This window comes from Tympanuchus pallidicinctus, unplaced genomic scaffold (genome assembly GCF_026119805.1).
Source record: "Tympanuchus pallidicinctus isolate F22 unplaced genomic scaffold, pur_lepc_1.0 scaffold5, whole genome shotgun sequence".
Lineage (NCBI taxonomy): Eukaryota > Metazoa > Chordata > Aves > Galliformes > Phasianidae > Tympanuchus > Tympanuchus pallidicinctus.
In genome coordinates, this window is record NW_026294769.1 from 55609973 (window position 1) to 55629453 (window position 19481).

Below are 19481 nucleotides of genomic sequence, written 5' to 3' on the forward strand. Positions count from 1 at the left end.
CAAAAGAAATCACTACACCTTAGATTCTTCTGACGTTAGTAACAGCACTGAGTATGCATTCATGGATGTTAAATTGTATGTAAAAACATACTTTGCGCATTCACTTTTTGGAAAAACTCTTCAATGTATATCACCCAGCAGTGTGCTGTGAGCAACGTATCAAACTGTTTTTCGTGAATAACTATGGATCCGTGGGTATCTATCAGGAAATATTTTCCTCTTTCTATTTTGATCTCTGAATTTCTGCAGGCTTTCAGCCACATTGTTATCAAAGAACCAGAGACCCACATGATCGTAGACAGAGGAGGTGCTAGCTTCATTACGTCTTTTTAAAAGGTCCGCTGAGAGAGCAAGGGGAGAAATAGAATCAGCTCTCAATGACCACAGAGATCCTGTAAGTTAGGGAAAACGTCACGGGAAGTAAGCATGAGAAGAGAGCAGCTGGGCTGTATTGTGGGAAGAAGGTAACCAACCAATAATAAAGCATTGTCAAAAGTGTGCAAGGAGAGATGGGTCAAGGAGAGGTAATGAAAAGCACGAGAAGATGAATTCTTTATGCTATATCCATTAGATTGCATGAAGACTGTCCAAAAATTGCTTTCTTACAGCAGTTGTTAAGGTTGTTAGATAGTTGCTTGTAAGTGCAAGGTGCCAGCACAGTAGTGACCAGGTCAGAAGTACACAAGAGATGATCTCCAAATGAGATCACATTATGACTACCGCATGGATTGTCTCAACAGATTGACGAGCATCCAGATGAAAAGTGGAAAGAGAGGGATAGAAGGATGCAGTAGATAGGAGAAAGATTGTTGTAAAACCTAAGATATTTTTAAAACTTAGGATACATTTTGCTTTTTCACATTAGACAATCAAATATATTGGACTATGAATGTATAGTCCATTTATATGGACTATATGAATGGACTATACACAGCTTCAAAGCTGTGAAAATACTCTCCCTGTAGATCCTGCTATCTGTTTATTTTTCAAAGCACTGCAGTATCTGTGCAGGGAGAGTAGTCTCCTGACCCACAGCAACATCTCAAGGAAAGAAGGCAGCTGGGGCAGAGGCAGTGCAGCTCCTGGCCTGAGAGAGGAACTGCCAAACATAGAGAAACCTCTTAAAGTCTATCTATAGTCTCCACATCAGCCTCTAGTGTCTCTCTGCCCTCTGTGACACACCACTTCCCATCAAGATTAATTTTGTAGAAATCTTGATCATGTTTGGAAATTTTACTTTTAAATGTTAAAGGTTTGCATTACAGACAAATGAAGCTAAACGTGTTCTTTCGTATATTTTGTCAAACCGAGCGCTGGATTAGCTGAGGGTAGAATACTGTGAGACCAAAGCTAATGGCGAGAGATTGTGAAGTATTTCTGTGTTGTAGCAGTCACCACTGGGCAGACAGCTGCCAAATGTCTTGCTATATACCTGATGCTTATTGGCTTTCAAATTCTTTTCCTTTCAGAACCAATGCCCTGAGGCAGAGGAGTTGGTCTTCAGCCATTTTGTGATCTGTAATGACACACAGGAGACACTGCGATTTGGCCAGGTGGATACCGATGAAAATATTTTGCTGGCTAGTCTCCACAGTCACCAGTACAGCTGGCGCTCTCACAAGTCCCCACAGGTATGTCACGAACAGCCCTGCAAATACAGCAATTGCTAAAGCTGACTGCTGGCTTTAGGCATTGGTTTTCTGCATGGTCTCAACTATCCGTAATGCTCCAGTTCCTCCAGGAGCCACACACTCTGGCTGCATCAGAAGGAAAAGGTAAACTAAGAGTGAGGAAAGCCAGAAGTATTTAGAAGTTACTCAGGGATGGGTTTGCATGTGCACAACAGTCTTCTGCAGTACTGAGCGTTTGTGGAAGCTGGAGCTTCTGAAAAAAAGCAAAAGAAGATTGCTTGCCAGGTTTTTATAACTAAAGTGATCAGTGTCTGTTTTCTGTGATGTACATTAGAGATTTGGGGAATTTTTTTAATGAATTGTTTTTACCAGAAGCATCTGTTCACTGAAATTGTTTGCAGAACAGGGTCAAACTGGACAGATCTCCCAGCTCAGCATGTGTTTGCATTAGAGAAGATTTGAAATCATCAGAAATGTCCCACTTACATAGTTTAAATAAAGCAGTATCTGCTTTGTTTTTTGGTGGTTTTTTTAGGATAAACACTGAAACTGAAACAAAATAATTTTAAATTATCAGTATTTTGATGAAACTGACTTAGTTTTCTTCATTGGTGGTGAAGAGTGGACCTTTCTTCTTTATTCAGGCTAGGGCAAGAATTTAAATCTGGAAGAAGATATTTATGGGGCAGCAAAACGATTTCTTCTCTCTTTTTACTTTACCCACGTACTGCTGAGTGGCACACAAGAGACCTGTGCCTCTTCTTCCTGCTGAGCAGCAGTGCTGCACTGAAGAGTTACTGATCCTTCTACAGAATCTAGGAGAAGTGTAGTGGCTCTGGGTTCCCAGCTCCAGTAGAGCTAGGGAAGTAGCAGCCCTAACACATCAAAAAGAAGGTGCAGTTTGGATGTTAATTCTAAACAGGAGTTGTGCCCACTTCCACTGTCGACGAGTTTCAAGTTTCATTGGGAAACAGAGATGACAAACTTATGTGGTTTTCGTTCATATGTCAGTGGATATGCAGAACTACTGAATTTTACATGAATGCTGTAATCCATGCAAAGGAAACTCAGCCAGAGTAAACAGTTGCAGTTAACACTTAAGGCGTACATAGAATTGAAGGCAGGCTAATAATGGGCCATTTCAACCCCACTGACAGGGGATTTCCTACTAACTCAGTGTGCCTTCAGGGATTTGTAGGGAAACTGGAGCTTGTTCATTTCTTGTCAACCCAAATGGGTGACTGTGCTCTGGCGTGGGTCAGAGGGAGAGGCAGGATCCCCCTTTACCAGTACTCAGTGATAGTACTCACTGGCATTTGGGTTACAACTGACAGGGCTGCTTCCAGTCATGCAAAGGAGAAGGAACAAAAGGGCTCGTCTTAGAAAGCCAGCAAAATGTGACCTGTTTTTTATAACCAATCATCAATTGCTCTTGTAGCAAAAAAAAAGTTAAACTTTTAATAAACACGTGGAAAGAGAAGAAAATGCTTAAAGTAATTATAAATAAAAACGGAACTCAGTAAGACTTTCCACTTAATTTTTCTTATCCGTTTCCTGATTAAGATTGTTCAGGCTGGGGGAATCTTATTTTGATCATCATTCTCATTCTGCTAGTGGTGTGCTTCTGATGATAGTGGATTCTAGTAATGATGTAGTTTGTTATAATAGTGCAACTTGGAGAATTTTGAAAAGATTGATTATCTGAAAGTGAAAAGTAGAAGAGTGAAACTGTAGCATGCTATTAATGCTTTATGTCACTTGCAGCCCAGCTGCCAACGACCACAGCGCTGCATATTTTTTAGCCATCCAATAAAACACTGATGTTCAGCTTGTCCTTTGGGGCACAGACCTGAGCTGTGTGAAACATCGACTTTTCACGACTATTATGTAAAGTTTCATATTAAACACAATGAAAGTTGAAAATGTCTAGAAGAAAACCAAGTTGCACACTAGGACATGGATAAAGTGACAGTAAGAACCTAAGATTCATTTTTCAAATATTCACTCTTCCTTTTGAAACGCAGTGATGCCAAAGGGCTTTCCCATTCCCTTTTGCTCTGATCAGATTCAGATTCACTGAAGAACTGGGCTGATAAACAATCATGAGTGTCATGTTGGATTCCCACGTCCCAGGAGATGGTGAGGCTAACAGCCTACTCCTGACTTAACCACGTTGCTGGCCAGCACTCTCTTCCAGTAGGGGGGCTCTGCCCCGCTTGTCCCAGCCCTTGGAATAGTTTCAAGAGTATTACTGCTCTTTTAATGTTTTTCAACGGCCATCACTTGCTGGGAAATTTAGAGACTAAAAAATAGCACTGAGGTAATCCCACTGAAAATATATGGAAGCATATGCTTTCCACACGCTGTGAGATAGAAGCAAGTTTTCTTTACAAAGGTTAGAGTCTTGGCGTCCATCTGTAAGCTTTGTTCATTTGGTTAATGTTAAATCTGAATTGCTGTAAATATAGCATGCTTCCAAGGGGCAGTTCGTCTAAACAGCCTAAACAGCACAATCATTTTAGGTCATACAAAATAGGTTTGTTTAAAGACTATTATGAATGTTGTCATGTGCAAATTTCTTAATGATTAATACAAATCCTTGAAATGAAAACAACTCCTCAATTAAGATTTCAGATTGTACCCATTATGCTGTGGCACTTTTCTAATTGTTTCCATCTATCAGTGTTATTACCCAAAGGTCAGAATAATGCCCAAGCATGGACAAACCCTACCAGTGTCATATTCGTGGAATGCTAGATGACTTCATAGTTATGAAATTATTTCATTTCTCATGATAATTCCCAACTTGCCAAGTTAGTGAATTTTAAGAACTCTGAGAGCAGATTGTAAGATAAATGTGAAATAATCCATACTTCTGGAGTCAGGGACTTCCCTCCAGGCATTAGTTCATACTTGACTTACTTGACTTACACTTGGGGATAAAATGAGTTAGGACAAGGTCTTAGATACCACATTCTCTTACTGGGAAAGAAAACCAACTTGCACAACTTTGGCTGGCTCATGTTTCTTGTTACACAGGCACTAAGAAGCAGCGGTTGCCATGAAATACTTTATTTAACCTCTGCAAAATGTTTTTTTAGTATGGCAAGGCAGTTTAGTTAGATGAAAATAAATAGTTTTAAAAGGATTGTATTTCTTTTACATTCACATCAATAAAATTCTCAATTTTTCTTTTGCTAATTAAGCATAGTGAGAGATGCAGTAATTACCCATTTGAATTATTTAACATAATTATGTGTTACCTGCAATACATTATTTTTGCAGTAGCTGATAATTTTATAGTGCTTCACTTGTATTTGAAATCAATATTAGTGAAGTTACAATAGGCTATAATTTACAATTTTCTGACATTCAGAAAACAATTATACCACAGCAGGGATTTTGTTTGATCGGTTATTGGTGCTGTCCCTCTAATTGTCTGGCTTATGCTTAAGCTCCTTCTTTTATTTGTTTTTTCCCAGCCCGGTTTGTCTGAATTTCAGCAAACCTAACCTTTCCCTTTTAACTTTCACTCCAATTCCTGCAAGTCTCACTAGTTTGGCTAATATTTCAGTAATAAGTCTGAGGGCCTGTGCTCTTTCTTTTGCTCTGTTCCATCTCCCATGTTTTCCTCAGATTTCATGAGTTTTTGACCCTCCTCGGGGAGAAGACACCCCCAGTATATAGTCCTTTTCAGAGCTGGGGTAAGTCCAAAACTGATGATATTTGAAGCTTTAGGCAATTCCAGCACAAGTTGCCAGACCTCGTGAGTTCCTGTTGCAGATTTTAATGAAAGTTAGAGGTCTGTGAGATATCATTAAAAAGGAAGAGAAACTGCATCACTCCTGTGCTCCACAGACACCGCTGGCCTCTCCGTTATTATTGGATCCAGTCTGTGCTCCTTATCTTGATCTTCAAGTTGCTTTGTGGGATGGGCCCCAGTTGTGTCAAAAGTCATGTTTGTCTCCAAGACAGCTGTGTTTTTTAGGAGAACTGGAGCACATGATACATAGGGAGAAACTCTGAAGTTAGAAGAGATCAGATCTTCCTAGCAATTTACTCAGGATTAAGGAACTCTGTCTTGCAAGACAGTAGACAGTCCCAGAGTCCCACCAGGGATCGCAGCAAATGTAAAAACCAACCATTCTTACGAGAGTCCCCCAAATGTATTCTGCAGAGGTTGTTTGCTTGCAAATAAACAGCAAAAATCTCTGTAATGCTGATTTTGCTCTGTTGTTCACTTTCTCACTCGCAGCATTGTAACAACAGCCTGTTTTCCCTTTAAACTGTCCTTAATTTGAAGCAGCAGGTGCTGCGGGTAAAAGTCACTTTGTATTTTGATGTGAGCAGTGGCTTCAGTGAGAATGTGACCACGTTATTGATTATAAGCTACATACATTTATTTCTTATCAAGCTTCGGTAAGTATTCCTGGAAGAAATCTGTGCCACTTTAATTGCTGCTAAGGTAGAATTTAGGAGAATAGATCTCTGTAATTTGCTTTGCAATTTCTGAAGGTACACCTAGAAACTCTTGAAAAGGTATTAGGAGTTGTTACTTCACTAATGCCTTCACTGGAACACTAAAATCCATTTAAAATGTTTCTTCCCTTGTTTTAAATAGCTGGCCTGCAAAGCATGACTTCTGCTGGAATGTTCTGAGCAGTCTTAAAGGCAGTTGTAGATTGGGAAATAGCTTTAAAAACCTCCTCCTCTTTCTCCTATGAAAAAAAAAAAAAAACCATGAAGCCAAATTTTCATTTGTTGCATCTCCAGCAAGATAATAATTCATCGTTATTTATTTCCAAGTGACCATTTTTCCAGGTATTGGGCTATATCCTGTAAAGTGTAAGATGATATACAGTACTCTGTGGGTTCAGCTTAGAAGCTGTGACTTACACATCGGTTATTATGAGGATTTTTTCCTGTTTTATTGTTTAGGGATGTTACAGATGCTGTGCACAACCTTTTGTACTTAACATAATGCTCCCCAGGTTATTCGCAGAACAACATCAGGCAAAAAAAAAAAAAAAAAGAAAAGAAAAGAAAGAAAGAAGTTTTATGTTATTTTACACTATTTCAGGAGTGAGAAATGTGTTGTCGCTTTCCTTTGGGATTTTGCATTTGAAATCAGTGGTTAGACTATATTATGTATAACCTACTTTCTAGATGATATCTGGGGCAGATAGAGATTAATGTTGTCCATGAGACACATGAATCCTCATAATTTGGTTACTGTTCCTTAACCAAAAGACAATTCCATAGTGGTTAGAGCCAGTTGGTTTCTGTGGGGTTCAGAACTTCTTTGCAGGTTGCTGAGATTCACAGTCTCTTTGGGAAACCCTGAGGGTCAGAGTTTATTGGCTGAGTGTGACCTTGTATCTGCTGGCCCAGACAGGGGTGATGGAAATTGCTTTCCTCCATCTCCTGTTTTGTCCTTTTGTCTTTCAAGGCTTGGTGGTGTAGAGAAGCTCAGATCTTCCATGTTCCATGAGAAAATCAAGCCAAAATGAAATTTAGTGACTGCTGCAGTTGACAATATGCAGAATGAACATTGCATTTGCTACTTTCCCAAATATTATTTGTTAGTACTATTGCTAATTCTTGTCAAGTGCCACATTGTGCTGAGTGTCCTAAAAATAAGCAAAAAATGCCAGTCATCCTTCAGTCTTAGTTTTTCAATTAAAAATCACTTTAGCTTCAAATCTTACCATTCAGCTCCCATTTCTAGGTCTCCGTTTCCCTCCTTGCTCCTGCATTATCCCATTTTACTGTCTCACTTCTATTAAAATGACTGCTTGCTTCCATGCCACTAACCAGGTCCTCACCTGATTCCTTCAAGCCCCTCAGAGTTTACATCAATGTCTCTTTTTCTCTCCAGAAGTCATTTATTAGTTTCACCTGGAAAGAAAATACCATTTAACTGAAGTGAACCCAAATTACAAGCAAAATAGAAATAAATTTGTACCTAAGCATTTTGAGGGCATTTTGAGATTTGAATTACCTATACAGCTGGAAAATGCTGCCTTTTCTGGACAGGGTCCATTCTTCATCTCATTTTTAACCCCCGTTTTAGTCTCCGTGCCCTGTCATATGACACTTAGATTTATTTACTCAGATCATATCCTTCACCCACACATCTAGCTGAAAACCTAAGCAAATTTTGAGAGGCACATAGAAACATTCTTTGAGGAACTATGATAAAAAATGCAGCTTTTCAAACCATTCCAGTAGGAACAGCTTCATCTTAGTCTACCTCCCTGAAGGCGATTTCTTTCCCTTTCAAGACAGAGATCCATAATGGCTCAGATTTTAAAAGAAATCTTCCAAAACAGCAAAGTCTAGTCAAAACAAAAAGCTCTGCAGGTATGTTTCCCAACAGCAAATAGGGGTGCAAATGAATATGAGTAAAAACAATAGTCTGCTTTAAATTCTCTCTAAACTTCAGATTGCCATTTGTCACTGGATTATGTTTGTTAGAATGTTGTTGAAGTTTGCTGAATATTTTCTGTACCTTTTTGCAATGAGTTCTCTTTTCTCCTAATGTATATACCATACTTAGTTTTAGTTGTTAAACTTCTTTATAAGCACAGTTTCTAAGAAATACTTAGCATTTAAAGCTTGATAAATGAAAGGGATTATATGGCAATTGCCTTCAATCTGTATATTAGGTCAGGTTTATAACATTAGAACTCCATCTAATGCCATCTAATATGACGTCTGCTAACATAATGTTCGCACTTGATTACTTAATTTTCTAAAATTACTTCGATTTTTGCTTCCTGCCATATATCTCTCTATCACTTAGTGTCATTTGCTAATCACTTCTAGCCGTGCTTTCCAGAAATCTCTCATTTAAGTAACTGGTGCACCAGAAGATCTCCTTTGTGTTTTCCTGGAATGCAGTTTCTTTGCTCGATAGGAAACTTACGCAATTCTTATATTATTATGTCATTGAATAGCTTACGGAGGTTGTTCCCTGTTGTGTGTAGTACTTACTAGTATACAATATTTAGAAAATACAGAATTCTCAACATAAAGTAATATCCCTTTTTTATTTTTCCTTCTGAACCATGACGTTAAATGCACACTAATTGTTGTGCTGCGAAGAAAATGAGTAAAGGCATCATCTGTGAGCTAATGAGCACTCAGTGAAAGCTGACAGGGTGTTTCTTGGGAACGTTCAGCTCATGAGCAAAGCTGTTTATGCAGGGTGGGAGACATCCTAATGTTAGAGCTACATGCAATTACTAAGCATCAATTATGGCATTCGTGTGACATCTATCTTTGGAGCACGCTATATTTTGCGTGCCTTCTTAGTACCTCTTCTCATTACTTGGCTGTCATTTCCCGCTACCAGTCTCTCCAAAGCAAACAGTTCCCTTGTTTCTCTTAGTGTTCAGATGTGATGAGATTTATTCCCAGCTGCCTCTGTAAGAAACTGAACTGATTCCAGCCATTGCAGTTGGACTTCTTTGTTATTCCTTTTCTGTAACTAATACTTAAGTATCAAAGCAATGTGCTTGTTTACGAGTTGGAGTGTCCTAGTGCACAATTCCCTCAACGTCTTCTTGAATAATAAGGAAGTGCCCATGCAGGAGCATACCCAAGCACGTGCCCATGCACACACTGGCACACACAAGCTTTTATGCTTCCAGCATAAAGCTAATTTGAATCTAAATGCAACAGTCATCACTCTAACAAATTCAAAAGCCACCCACTGAATGGATGTTTTTGTTCTGTATGTAACTTGTGCAGGGGATACCGCAAATTGCAAACAGGCTACTGAGTTGTAATATCTTTGAAAGTTGTTGCTGTGGTTGTTTCTTAAAACAATGAAAAGAACAACATCCAGACATTTACAAAGTCCAACTGGCCAGATCTACGGACAGTGCTATCTGTCTTTGGAAACAAATCATGGGAGAACATAATATTTACAAGTCTCATTTTTTGCTAGTGTAAATAATCAAACCTGGGCCGGATCCTGTTCCCAATTACTTAAATTAATTAATGACAGATGGCCAAAATCAGTCTGAAATTCAACCCTCAAGGAAGAACTCCCACAAGGCCTTTATGTAACCGTTTCGAAGGACTTAAGTGATGCTTAGACTCGATGCTGGCCCTCTGCAAAGACTAAATTTTACCCAGAATTCCTATTGCTTTGATCGCTTATATATAGCTCACATTCTTAAGTTTGCACAGCCACAAAAGATCTATGCAGAGCTAAATAGCCAGATCTTCAGCTGGCGTAAATTTATGTAACTTCATTGACCTACATGGAACAGTACCAATTTTCACTACTCTGGCTTAAAGAATCTCCATGGGATAGAGGTAAGTGCGTATGGTGGGTAAGTGGATGAAAGGCTCTTCAAATGATGAAAGACTATATTGCTCTGGAAGTGATTTAGTTAAACTGGAAAAAAGCCACTCCTTTTCCGGAATAAATCACACAGGGAGTATAATTACGCAGTAAAATTTCTTCTCATGCAGTCAAGCTTGAACTTGCCACCACATTTGTATAAGAAATGAAATGTTTCCCATCTCTCAGTGATATGCTACATTCTTATATGTTTAACACATATGTAGGTCTGAGCTCTACATGTGTACATACAAAAAGATTTGTATTCTTCTACTGAGGTGAACGGTGCTTGAAATATTCTCTCTTGCCCAAAAGGCCAAAAAAAATGAACCTGCGCTCCATATTGCCTTGCTGCTAATGTGGAGATAGGATTTCTAGGATAATTTCAAATACAGTAAAGAAAATCTCTTATTTCCTGTTTTATCCTCTGTAGTCTACCTAATATATGTTGAACTGTTGTGTGCTTGATTTTTTCCATCCGCAAACACAGAGTTAAAGCAGGTAATTTACAGAAACGCATGATGCAGAACCATCTTACTGTGTTGTCCATTCTTCTGTTCCTATCTAAAGTCCTAGAATGTGCAAACGATTCGGTGAACTGGTGTGCTTAGTATGGCTGAGTTTTAAAAACAAGGATATTTCCCTGTCATGGGAATTCCTATCTTACTGCAAGGCTGGCTAGTGTTGAAGTAGCAATTGTTTTCTTTCCAGCTGTTGCACATCTGTATTGAAGGCTGGGGAAACTGGCGGTGGTCTGAGCCATTCAGTGTGGACAATGCAGGGACCTTTATCCGTACCATTCAGTACAAGGGCCGCACGGCTTCACTTATTATCAAGGTTCAGCAGCTCAGTGGAGTACAAAAACAAGTGAGTACTTGATCCTGTTTGGAAAAAAATAATCTGAGTAACTTAAACCATTGTTTATTCATGAATAAACCTTATTATTCCCTTCCTAACGAGACCTGCAAAAAAGCAAGTATAACGGTATTCTGGGTACACTTAAGGAATTTTTACAACTCTTCTGTAAGAACTCATTGTCGTATGGATGTTGGCATATAAAAACTCTTAGCACCACAAATTTCACATTTCAGTAAACTTCCTTTTGAAAATTCTGACATTGGTAACTTCCACAATTTCTTGGATTTGTTAAGGTCTTGAGTTGAAGTAATTCACTTTGTTAAGAAACTTGTTCTTTTATTCTAGAATGTAACTCAGGCCTTCGTTTTATTAAAAGAGAATGAAGTAAGAACTAAATTTGAAAATGAGTTGCTGCACAGTAACTTTTCACATCATATCTTTATATAGAGATTTGTAATAGGGCTGTAGTCATTCTGTCTGCATTGAGACGGGAGAGAGAGCATGGGATGGGCACAACATGAATATGGCAGAATGCCTCATGTTGCACAACAGAAATACAGCTGATCAGTCAAGAGCCGTGCTGAGAGTTTGCTTGTTTGCAGTTGTGGTGCAAGGCCTTGTCAGTGAAAAGCAAATGATGGTTGTAATAGAGGTACACATGGACTGCTTTTCCTTTGTACAGCTTAGAAAAAGACAGGTGTACGTTCTATGAGAAATAATTCATATGTTATAGACAGAAACAATTATAAGCTTTGAGACAGCAACCATTAATGATCTGGATCTCTGCATGTTCCACTGTCCTGTGTCAGTGGAAACCTTATTTCTGAAGTATATATATCACTGTTCTATTTAGAAGGCATGTAGTTCAGAGACCATCACACTGCCCTTAAAATCAAAGCCAGAATTATGTCAGCCATGGTCAGTACTGCTGAGTTGAGATTCTTAATGCCTGATTTCTATGAAATTGCACATATATTTGGCCAATAAAAATAACATTTACCATTCACTATCTTCAATAGTGCTTGGGAAAATGTAACAGAATGAAAATGCTGAAATAGAGATCGTTTTTGTACACGTTTTCCATCTGTAATTCAATCTTGACCTTTCTTATTTCCAATTGTTTTTATACGGGCTGAATATTTTTGTGTGTTTTAGATCCTAATCTGTGGAAGACAGACAGTCTGTAGTTACCTTTCAGAAAGTATCGAACTGAAGGTGGTTCAGCATTACATTAGTCAGGATGGACAGGCGGTTGTTAAAGAGCACATCAACTGCCTTGCAGCCAAGCAGAAGCTGCCTTCCTATGTCCTAGAAGATGACGAGCTCACTGAACTCAGTGTGAAGGCCACAGGAGATGAAGACTGGTCCCAGGATGTATGTCTGAGTTCTAAACATACAGAACACAGCACCGTCATTCAGGTATGTCTGGCATTAAATGCTTAATTAAACTTTAAAAATGTCTGTGAGAACTGAGAACTTTAAACTTAACTTTTGATGAAATGTTCACAATGATCAGCTTAGAATAATTTTAATGAAATACTGCTGATATATCTGCATGCAGGTACCATCCTCAAAGAGTTTGATTACGTATGTGTGGTGCACAATTCTGACTCTAGAGCCCAGCTCTCAAGTGCAGCAGCGAATAGTAAGTCATGCCTCTTTAATCTCAGTGTTGACAACTTATACGTCATATGATTAATTAAGGGCAGAATGACCCACTGGAAAGACTTATTAATAGCTTGTTTCAACAGATGTAATTCTGAAATAAGGTAAGAATAAAAGTGTTGGGTTTTTTTTTCCTTTTTGTAGATCGTTTTCAGCCCTCTTTTCATTGTAAGGAGCCATCTTCCAGACCCAATTATCATACATTTAGAGAAAAGGAGTCTAGGATTGAATGAAGTACAAGTGGTTCCAGGGAAAGGACAGGAGAAAGCACTGCAAAATATAGAACCTGATCTTACACATCACCTGACATTTCAAGCCAGGTAAAATATGCACTTTCCTTGAAAATGATTCATTTGTATTGAAAAGAAGAAACCATTTACTCTTTAACTTCTAGTGCAGTATTTTAAAGAGTACAGAGTATGCAAAGGAGATACAAGAGAACAAGTGTGTGTGACCTGGAGTAATATAATAAGAAATAATACATTTAATATCACTGTACTGAATGTGCTGGCATTTGTTTGCTTAAACTATCCACATTTTTATGTTTTGGGGGAAAAAAAAAAAATCCTAAATTCTCTTGGACTATTTGTTGAGAATACTCTTCAATTCCTGGAGTCTTAGACAGAAATGTTATTAAAGTGTAATAACAAATTCATGCATATCTGTGTATGCTCAGCAACTTGTTGGACATTGTTGCTTAATTCATCCACAATTACTTTGAGAGTGTTCCTCCTGCAGAATCCACTTGGAAAGCTTCATGAAAGAAAATGTTAATGCTGTTAATACTTGATCTTGTTCTGTGAATGACCAAATCTGTTTTCAATGACAGGGAGGAAGATGATCCTTCAGAGTGTGCAGTCCCTATCTCAAGTACGCTTATTAAACAGATAGCAACTAAATCCCATCCAGGTGGCAATGTCAACCAGATCCTGTCCGAGTTTTATGGCACTGCTAATCCTCGTCAGCCTGCTTGGCCATATAACAAGAAGGATTCAGACAGGTAGTTTTTTGCTAAACGTACTTCGTGGTCATTGCATTGACTTTTCAAATAAAGAGATCTTTTACAAGATAAAATGGTTAATTGAAATAAAGCGTCTAGGAAGCTAACTAAAACTTTACCATCCATATCATTAAATACAAAAGTATCACTTACTGCTAAATATCTCCCTTATTCACAGACTGTTGGAGGCTGGGAAAATGTACTAGCAGTGCATTGGTATCTGCCAGCTGTCTTCTCAGGGTTTTGTATACGTCTGTTACTAACCAGTACAAGAGTCAGAATACTAGGCTGGAAGATCTTTGATCTTTATCTAAATAGGTTATTCTTTTCATCTGTTTTTACCATAAAACTTTGTTAATGAAATTTAAAACAACTAAACCTAACAGTGGAACTCAGTAAGTGTTTTGAGTCTTGACCAAGCATAAACTCTGTAGAGCTCAACTACTTAATCAAAATAAGGATCACCAAGACCCTTAAGGAACTTTCTACTCACATTAATAGATCAACCTGTGTCCTTTCAGAGTTAGGTCAGCTGTGAAAATATCATAGCTTGTCCTGGATTCCTCATTAATTAAAAATAATCTCAGTGATCAAAATTTGACGTGTATTATGTGGTCTAGCTGCATACTGCAGTTATTGAAAGCTTGTACACTTTGTTTTTTCACTCTGTAGCATAAGTTTCTTAAAAGTTCAAACTTACTGTGCTTTATCCTTCATTAGATTATTCCGAATGCATTTTTAGGCAACAGAATTTTCTGAACTAACTATAGATTTTATCAGTTTTGAAAAGTTTTGTGCTTCCAGCCTTCTGTAGCACCCCAACCTAAAGAAAGCCCCAGAAATATATTTACATATAACATTTTCTTTGTTATCAATAGCTTTGCATGGTGCTTGTTTGCTCAGTCAGCCTTGTGAAATCAACTTCAAGAAGACTGCATGTGATCAATGTTGAGTATGTTTTCAGTAATTACAAGATTCCTATTTTTAAGCTGCAGAAGTGGTTGCAGGCAGGAAGAACTTTCAGTTAGCCTGGGGGCTGCCCTTGATTACGTTGAAAAGACTGCATCCGTTCAAGGACTAAATAAATGAAACTTTTTTTTTTTTTTTTTGTGAATGCAACTTTTTTTTTGCTGCAGCTATAGAGGTTGTTTATTCAGGATCTGTGTTTCAGCTCAGAAACAGCAGAAAAAAGAGTTGAAGGGAAAATAAATAAGTAGATAAATTTGATTTTATGTCGGCAGAAGTCACAGGTTTAGCTATAGAAAATAACAGCAATTCTAGGGCATTCATTTAATTGACAAAATTTAGTTTGAGCTTATGCTGTTACTGATATGTCTTTATAGCCTACAAGAGGCTCACTCTGACAGCATAACTGTATGTTCCAGAGTGATTAGGTAAGAGGAGACTGTTTCTTTATTTCAAAAAGGCAAGATCTTGAAAATGAAATGAAAATGATTGCGTATCTTAAAGCCATTATTTGTTCCTTTGTCTTTATCATTTTGTTTGCTTCCAAACAGCAATGAGCAGCTCTCCCAGTGGGACAGTCCAATGCGGGTAAAGCTGTCAGTGTGGAAACCATGTGTTAAAACTCTGCTGATAGAACTCCTGCCCTGGGCTTTGCTTATCAATCAGTCCAAGTGGGACCTCTGGCTCTTTGAAGGAGAGAAGATAGTGCTTCAAGTGCCTACTGGGAAAGTAATGATTCCCCCCAACTTCGAGGTAACTGCCATTTGAATCAGAAGACATAGTAGTTCTCCATGTAGCAGCCCAAGTAAATTACTCCAAAGCTCAAGTAAAGACTTCGGGCACTGCTCTGCAGGTCTAACTGCATCCTGCATTATTAGCTTATCTCTTAGGGGATGTGTTGACCACAGTAGCACAGCTGACAGCCTCTAAGGGATATTTTATCGTTGAGTGGTTTAGGCTGAGGTGTTTCATAGCTCATGTAGTACCAGGAGAGGTTTGGTAACAAGACAGGGTGAATGACAAATGAGGACAGTTCTTCAGAACATCTTCCTTCCTGAATTTAAGGATTTATCTAATGGATCTTCTCATATACCTTAGCTTCATCATGCATTTGCTTTTTTACCACAGTCCTAATATTGTTTATTTTTGAAAGAATTAAGATAATTCAACAGATCAATTTGTCAGTTCCAGCAGGACAATTTGATACTTCCTGCCTATTTTGCCATTCTTTTTTTCCCCATGAATGTCTGTTAAGAAACAAAAATCTGCTGATTAACACATCTCAGTGGACCCTACAGTCTCAATTTCACTGGGTGGGTCAGTTTCATATCCACATTGTGGTTATGAATCTATCCTTCTGCTGCTTAGAAAGAATTGGAAAAAGGCAGGGAATGACAGTGAACTGCATACTGAAAACAATGTTTAAGTGTAGAAGAAATGCATGGAATTATCAACCAGTGATAGCTGGTTTTTTTTTACTTACAGGAAGCTTTCCAGGTTGGAATATACTGGGCAAACACTAATACTGTGCACAAATCAGTGGCAATCAAACTGGTTCATGATGTGACCTCCCCAAAATGGAAGGATGCTGAGAATGGGGAAGTGGTAACATTGGATGAAGAAGGTTTTGTTGAAGCTGAAATAAAACTTGGTGCTTTTCCAGGTCATCAAAAGGTTAGGAGAAAATTATAATGATTTATAGCTTTATCATTTAATTTAAAAAATCATCAAATGTATGCAGCACTAAAGCTTGTCCCCAATTATGTTAATACATGTAGAACATAATGAGAATGTAAGTAATGTTAGAAGTATAATTTAAAGTGTTAGTAAGAAATAATCTGCCCAGCTCATCAAGGTGATACAAGACTATCTGGAAATAATTATCATTCTTGTTTGAACATGCAACTTAGAAGCATGTGATATGGCTCCATTTACAAAGTGCGTGAATGTAGAAAGGATGTCCATAGTTAAGAAAATGGCAGTTCAGACACTATATTTCAATGTTTCCTGCTCTTGTGACTTCATCAACGTCATCATCATCATCATCATTATCTTACAGTTGTGCCAGTTCTGCATTTCTTCTATGGTTCGACAAGGTATACAAATTCTACAAATTGAAGATAAGACAACAGTAATCAATGATACATCATATCAAATCTATTACAGACCACAGCTTTGTATGTCCAAACCGTACTCAGGAGAAGAGGTAAAATGCCATTTTTGTTCGTCACCTATTTTACAGGCATCTTTAGGTTTGTATAGCAGTAACTGCGTACAGAATAACTTGAACAGAAGTCATTAGATGTAATAATTATAGATTATGGTATATCACTTCAGTTTAAAATAGAGAATCCTGGGCAAATATAACCGCAGTAATTAACTGTGATCAAACTTTGTGCAAAGCAGGAGATTCTTGCACATTACACAATTAGTTCTGCCTGTCCTCCATCTGTTCAGACACTAATGGCCATTTCTGAGAAATAAGCAGCATAATCCGTAGTAGCTGTTGAAACTGCTCTATGAATTTTTACTGAATTTGCATGTAAAAGAGGTGCATTGGCCTGGCAGGCTGAAAAGTTTTGGGAAGATTCCAGCGGGGCTGCAGACCTCGGGACGTGCCCAAGGTTTATGTATTTCAGCAAACTGCATCAAATTGTGAATATCAGCTTTCTAATAATTGCTCAGTAGATTTAAGAACTAGCTCGCAGGAACCAAAACATATGTACGGTCAACAATTTATATAAATTTACTGAAGATTATATTCATAACAGAATATATGGAAAGAATTCTCAGAGTCAAACAGGAAAGGAGTTGGCAGATCAACACATTTTTAAAGTACCCTATTTATGTGTTGTTTTATTTCTGCCTTATTTTTCTTTACATTAGTGTCTATGTTTATGCATTGTGCATTTGGTGACAGTCTTACGGGTAATTTAAGGGGAACTGGAAGAATGCTAAGGCTGGACTACACCACTAGTTTTAAGTCTATCAATGGATTTTCTTATCACACTTGTTTTACTGCGATGTAACTGTTGCTTTTGGCTGAGTTCTTTTGTGCAGCTGAGAATGGACTATAGATAACTGTGCTCAGTTAAACTGCTTATAACCGAAGACAGAATTTGGCCAAGTAGCTCTGAAAGCATGAGACTCAATATAACTGTTAGCTGTGGCCCAGTGGCTACTTAAAATCGTTCTATGCAAGATCAGCATGAATAAAATCCTCTTATGAGCCAGCTTGTTCCTTTCGTTTTCTCTCCAGGAGTTTCACTCAGCAGATAGCACCGTGTTCAGTGTCGGGCCAGCCAGGATGAAGAGCAATGAAACATTGACTTCCGTGCCATGCTGGGACCTGCTGGTGGATAGTGGCCCCGTAACTTCAGGGACACCTCCTACTCAAAAGCGTGTGCTGCTGAGTTTCAGTCCAGGTGGCAGCTCTGAGTTGTGGAGCCTACCAGCTGTGATTAAACCGGAGTTTCCCAGACAGAGTGTGGCAGTGCCTATTGGGGCCAGTAGGGAAAGTGGATTTTATACCAGGTACTAAATGCTGAACGGTCATGAATGATGAATGTTCCTTGTTGCTATAAAGCCTCAGCTAGTAACAAATCGCAAGAGATTAATGCGGAAGTCAGAGTAACACATGCCCCCCATATGTAAAGGGAAGCCTTACTTTAATTTAAAAATTGTTATCTTTTGATGGTTTTGATGGTTTTATTGTAAATGGTTTAATGTTATGATCTTGTACAAGTTGTACGATTTTTATAAGGTATGGGCTTCTATTTATACATGCATACACAAGAAGAGAATGAAAAGCTTTCATTTGTGGTTACCGTCTGTTTTAATTTTTTTGTGACAAGTTTTGAAGGACAATGTAAAGTAATACCATACAAAAATGTATGGGAGGTAAAAATATATTTCAGTAAGAGAAAAACAGGATAAGTGATACAAGTGAGAAACTATTTTAAGACTATAGGCAAGAAAATACTTCCAAGTTTTGAAAGCTTGAAATATTCGAATGTGCATTCTGCTTCCAAACAAATGCATCCAGTTAACTAAAAATAAAAGTCCAATGGCTTGTCAGAAGCCCAGATTTAATTCTCAGTCCTGATATATAAATCTATTCATTCTCTTGCTGATATAAACAAGAAATAATCTGCTGAAAGAGAAGATTGTATCAGTATAAATTATTAGCTGTATGATCTTTCGCTTGCCTAAAGTACTCGGTATCATTATGAGTACTAAAGTTCCCACACAGACTTCAGCTTAAAAAAAAAATCACCAAAATGTGAAGAACACAGAAAGAATTCCTTATAATTCTGAGACAGCCATGGAGGATCTGGAGCAAATTTTCAGGGTATTTGAATTTTGAAAATCTCTACAAGGTGAGGTTGTTTTTTTTAGAAATAGTTGAAATGACACATGCAAAAAAGAATTTGCTTAAAGATATTTTATGTATAAGTAGCTAATGAATAGAACAAGGTAACTGATTTCTCATTTTGAAAATTGATGTAGTGATGATCCGTAACATCAACGTTTGAAGGGCCAGTAGCACTGTCGATCATTCCAGGGGAGCTAACAATCACAGATTTATGCAATTGTTTAAAATATCTTTCATGTGTGTCAGAGAAGTATGCATGCAAATTCCTCTGGAAAATTTTTAAGATTTATGTTAAAAATTTGGGCTTACAATCTCATGTTTTTAATTTTATATAAATATGTGCTGGCTAGGGCTCTCATCTTGCAAACACACATGTACAGTTTCACTCACAAGTAGTCTCCATGAGGTGATTTTTTCCTCTGATGCTGTGTTTCATGGTATTTCCACGTGCTTTTCTGTTTCAGTGTAATGCTTTGTGAAGACAGGTAATAGCCTATATATGGAAGTATTGGTGGAGGCATAACTTGATCATAGAGAAGATTCTAGATGGTAGTTTTGAATGTATTTGTATGTCCAGGATAATAACACATACAAGTTTCATCCAAAACTTACACATTAAAATGTGTTCTT

General features: G+C 37.9%; 1 protein-coding gene across 5 annotated transcripts in view; it reads left to right on the top strand.

The window, feature by feature from the left end:
* Positions 1-19481, top strand: part of VPS13B (vacuolar protein sorting 13 homolog B) — a 415034-nt gene that overhangs the window by 366493 nt on the left and 29060 nt on the right. For all 5 annotated transcript variants that reach the window (XM_052704440.1, XM_052704437.1, XM_052704439.1 and 2 more), the window contains exons 43-52: positions 1470-1631; positions 10699-10854; positions 12001-12264; positions 12407-12490; positions 12655-12830; positions 13340-13510; positions 15028-15229; positions 15962-16150; positions 16536-16682; positions 17736-18010. In XM_052704440.1, the coding sequence (XP_052560400.1) occupies positions 1470-1631; positions 10699-10854; positions 12001-12264; positions 12407-12490; positions 12655-12830; positions 13340-13510; positions 15028-15229; positions 15962-16150; positions 16536-16682; positions 17736-18010 (1826 nt within the window). The remainder of the gene's footprint in view (positions 1-1469; positions 1632-10698; positions 10855-12000; positions 12265-12406; positions 12491-12654; positions 12831-13339; positions 13511-15027; positions 15230-15961; positions 16151-16535; positions 16683-17735; positions 18011-19481) is intronic.